The sequence below is a fragment of the Gossypium arboreum genome, chromosome 11, assembly GCF_025698485.1.
Source record: "Gossypium arboreum isolate Shixiya-1 chromosome 11, ASM2569848v2, whole genome shotgun sequence".
In the NCBI taxonomy this organism is placed as follows: Eukaryota; Viridiplantae; Streptophyta; class Magnoliopsida; order Malvales; family Malvaceae; genus Gossypium; species Gossypium arboreum.
Window position 1 is genome coordinate 10,193,391 of NC_069080.1, and position 4,614 is coordinate 10,198,004.

The following is a 4,614-nucleotide window of genomic DNA, read 5'->3' on the forward strand; positions in this document are numbered from 1 at the left end:
ATTTAATTGCCTTCACATTTACGATCACATCTTATCATTAAGAGAAAAAAAAAGGACATCTTTTGGGACAAATCATTAATTTATTAATAGTAAAGAGAGTCACAGTGACCACTAAAACAATTTTTGAAAATGTTACTAATTTTGAAAAATAATATATATTTTTATTTAAATTTTTATAAAAGATATTTTTATTCTGCACATGTTTTTATTTTAATGAAATAAACACAATATAAATTATATTTGTTATAAAATATTATACAAGTGTGATTTTTATTTCATGTTGTTTTAAATTTTTTAATTAATATTTTAATTAATATATATATATATTGGTTTTAAGGTTTTATTAATTTATAATTAATCTTTTAATATTAATAACTTTTTATTAATAAAATTCAATAATTATTACAAATAATATTATTTTTAGTAAATATAGTTTTATATTTGTAATATTTATTTTCAATCTATATCATGAGTGTAGTAAATTTTAGTATTATATATTTTTGTATGTATATTTGAAATATTTCACATATAAAAATATTTGAAATATCATACCCACAATGTAGATGAAAAATAATGATATTTAAAATATTTTACATATAAAATAATAATAATATTTGAAATAATTATTTCTTTTATAATATTAAAAATCATCATACCTACAATATAGGTGGAGAAAATAAATATTTGACATATAAAGAAAAACATGTAAAAAAATTAGTTGATATTTTTAAAAATAAAATATATTTAACATTGATAAATATAAAATATATTATATATATTTATTAAGTTATTTATATAAATAAATGATTTATTAATTTCAAATATTTTTAACATGATGATATATATAATATATTTTTATTATATAATTAAAATTTATTATATAATTTTATTAATTAAAAATAAAAATAAAACCTAAAAATAACATGAAATAAAAAATATATAAATGTGCTTAGAAAAATTAAATCTTGAACTTAAGGATGAAATTACTATTATTTTAACTATCTAGTAAAAAAATATTAATTAAAAATAACATAAAAGTCTCTCCAAAATCAACCATACTCACAAATGCCTATTTTTATCAAAAATGACATTTTCTTCAAAAATTAGTCTTCATTCTCTCTAATTTAATAGGAGATTTGATGGAGGAATCACATTATTTTCGAATGACAAGAAGGCATGATTATGAGATGTATGTACGGGGCAACAATTTAATAATGACAAGTTTATTATATTATTACGATGAATCTTTTCATTTCACATCAAAGTAAATGTTCAATGAATTTGCTTCTACCCTTTGCTTCACGTACTTCAAAAATAATGAAAACCTCAATATAAATTGTTGATAAGTTGGTGAAAAATAGTGTAGTTTCATGATGTTGTGTAAATTAATTATCCCGTTAAAATTTTATTTATATGTATTATTAAGTGATGATTTAAATTTTTAATTTTTTTATTATATAAATAACCTGAAATTGAATGATGAGTAGAATTAAGTAAAAATTCTATAGTATCCATGTACTAAAGGTTATATTGTATTTTGTCATTTCTATTGAAAAAATGAACAAATTCATCCTTATAAGTTAGAGAGACCAAAGAACAAAATGGCTATTTTGTTAAAAATTTATTTCATTTATATTTTTAAGTGATAATGTGACTATCGAAGTAACTAAATAGCAACACGTGGTATGCCACGTGTACCTCATGCTAATGTGACACATATTACCATATCAACAAATATTTAAAAATTAATAAAATCTAAAAAATAAATAAGACAAATAGTTGTACCCAAGTTCATCCTAGACGTTGTTTTAAAATAATTATAAAAAATTATATATTTTTTTGAAATTAATGTTGTCCACATAAGCATAAGGTATACGTGGCACATTACATGTTGTTATTTGATTGTTTCGTCAGTTACGTAATCATTTAAAAGCATAAATGGATGAATTTTTTAGCAGGACCAAATGCATAGAGATTAATTTGTCCATTTATTTAAGTAGAAGGAACAAATTACAATCCAACCCCTAATTAAGGTATCTTTATGACACTTTTACCTTAATTAATTCCATGTCACTTAAAAATTCGAAATCATCACATATAGATAGAAATTTTAACAAAATAATTAATTTACATTATTTTTCCTAATTTACTATTTTTAATAAAAAACAAAATGCAATCCATATTTTAAACAATGTATCACAACAAAAGGGAAAGTAGATAAGTTTGAAAAGTAGGTTGAGACAAGAATGTGTGATGAATTATTAAAAGGGTAAAAGATAAAAAATAATTTTTTTATTTTGGTTCAACAGTTGCCTCTTGAGTTTAGTATAGGAAACATTTAAAATGGTTTAAATGCTATTCCCTTGTTAAAATGGTTTAAATTGATTTTGGCATTGATTGAGGTTTAAGATAAAAAAGAAGGAAAAGAGAAGAAATTTGATGTAAACGCAAACAATGAGGGAGGAGGAGCCCACACACGCATCAGTAGTCAGTCAGTCACTGGGGCTTTCGCTATCACTTCATGTGCTAGTGCTGCGTAATAGTCCCCCAAAACCCTTCCATCTTCTGCTATCTGGCCCTTATAAACCCAACGCCCCCTCCAACCTCTCATTCCATTCCACACCTCCCTGTTTTCTCCTTTCTGTCACCCATGGAAGACCTCATAATCTCTCCCTCTTCATCTTCTTCTCTGGTTTCCTTTTCCCAGGAAACTCCGTCTCCAACCCTTCAGCAGAGGCTGCAGTTTGTAATTCAAAGCCAGCAAGATTTGTGGGCATATGCTATATTATGGCAGACACTGAACGATGACCTGGGTCGTCTGTTCTTGGCTTGGGGAGATGGTCATCTTCAATGCACTAAAGATGCTTCTCCAAGGTTGAGTTCCAGCTTCCACAGCGAACGAACTAAGGTGATTAAAGGAATCCAAGCCCTCATTGGAGACCAACATGACATCGATTTGTCTATGATCGACGGAACCGATATCACTGATGTCGAATGGTTCTATATGATGTCAATGGCTCGATCCTTCTCTGCTGGCGAAGGGATTCCTGGCAAGGCTCTTAGTACTGGGTCTTTGGTTTGGTTAACTGGTGCTCATGAGTTGCAATTTTACAATTGTGAAAGAGCTAGAGAAGCCCAAATGCATGGCCTTGAAACACTGGTTTGCATACCCACTTCTTGTGGTGTTCTTGAACTAGGATCCTCAGAGATTATCAGGGAAAACTGGGGTTTAGTCCAGCAAGTGAAATCCCTATTCGAATCCGATCTCATTGGTCTGGTTCCAAAACAATCGACTCCTCCAAATTTAACCCCAGCTTCGGTCCAGTTCCTTAACAGAAATATCTCATTTGCAGACATCGGCATAATAGCGGGTGTTCAGGAAGAAGACGGTGCAAGCCAGGATATTAAAACAAAGCAAGAGCATAACAATAACCAAACCAAGAAAGATTCCTCAAAACTTGGGCAACCTTCTTATGTGGACTCAGAGCATTCGGATTCTGATTTTCCATTACTAGCCATGAATAACGTGGAGAAGCGAACCCCAAAGAAACGAGGAAGGAAACCCGGGCTCGGACGAGAGACACCGTTGAATCATGTGGAAGCGGAGAGGCAACGCCGTGAGAAGCTGAACCACAGATTCTACGCTCTCCGAGCAGTAGTCCCGAACGTGTCGCGCATGGACAAAGCATCGCTCTTATCTGACGCTGTTTCCTACATCAATGATCTAAAGGCGAAAATTGATGAATTAGAGTCGCAGCTTCAGAGAGAGTGTAAGAAAGTGAAGGTAGAAATGGTTGATACAATGGATAACCAAAGCACCACTACTACTACCACATCTGAGGAAGAGCAACAGGCAGCCAGGCCCAGCTATTCATCTCCTGGAACTGGGAGTGGCATTGAACTGGAGATCAAGATTATGGTAAATGATGCAATGATAAGGGTTCACTCAGAGAATGTGAACTATCCAGCAGCTAGGCTAATGGGTGCCCTTCGTGACTTGGAATTCCAGGTCCGTCATGCAAGCATGTCGTCTGTTAACGACCTCATGCTTCAAGACATAGTGGTCAGGCTTCCTGATGGGTTGAGAACTGAAGAAGGCCTCAAATCTGCTCTCCTCAGGAGGCTAGATCTGCAGTAAGGTTTTATTATGGTTATCCAGAGTTTGTATTTTAAAATGCTCTATTTCCTCCTACTTCTTTCAGTTTATTTTGTTTTAACTTTTGCTTCATCTTCAGGTTTGCTTTAGCCGTTTCTTTTCTTTTCTGCTTGTTACTATGTAACTCTTTGGGAGAGGGTTCTGCACTGCTTTCTTTTATCAAATATTCTATATTTATTCTAGTGTCTGTTCCCCGAGTTAAGGACAATAATATTCCTTAATGGATTATACACATACAAAAAAGAACGGAAACAATATTCGTGCATGTTTATCAACTAGAAACCAAATCCATGCCAAAAACATGTATAATAATGTCTGCCCCTATTTAAGGACTCAAATATACATATTTTTGTTTTAACAAATCAAATCAGACTACTATTGATGAACCTCAAAATCTGTGACTTGAGGATGCCATGGAGACTGGACAATCGTTGAGGAATTGTGCAAAACAGAGGACC

The 4,614-nt window shown here is 31.4% G+C and overlaps 1 protein-coding gene across 1 annotated transcript; it reads left to right on the top strand.

Moving 5' to 3' along the window:
* The first annotated feature begins 2,570 nt into the window (after positions 1-2,570).
* Positions 2,571-4,338, top strand: LOC108472720 (transcription factor MYC2). The gene has a single exon (XM_017774272.2). It carries the CDS (start codon positions 2,651-2,653, stop codon positions 4,136-4,138), a length of 1,488 nt encoding a protein of 495 aa, XP_017629761.1. The 5' UTR covers positions 2,571-2,650; the 3' UTR covers positions 4,139-4,338.
* Positions 4,339-4,614: the final 276 nt, after the last annotated feature.

Bases quoted from the DNA above. Each gene is read 5' to 3' on its own strand.
- LOC108472720 (XM_017774272.2), top strand. From the start codon at position 2,651: ATGGAAGACCTCATAATCTCTCCCTCTTCATCTTCTTCTCTGGTTTCC.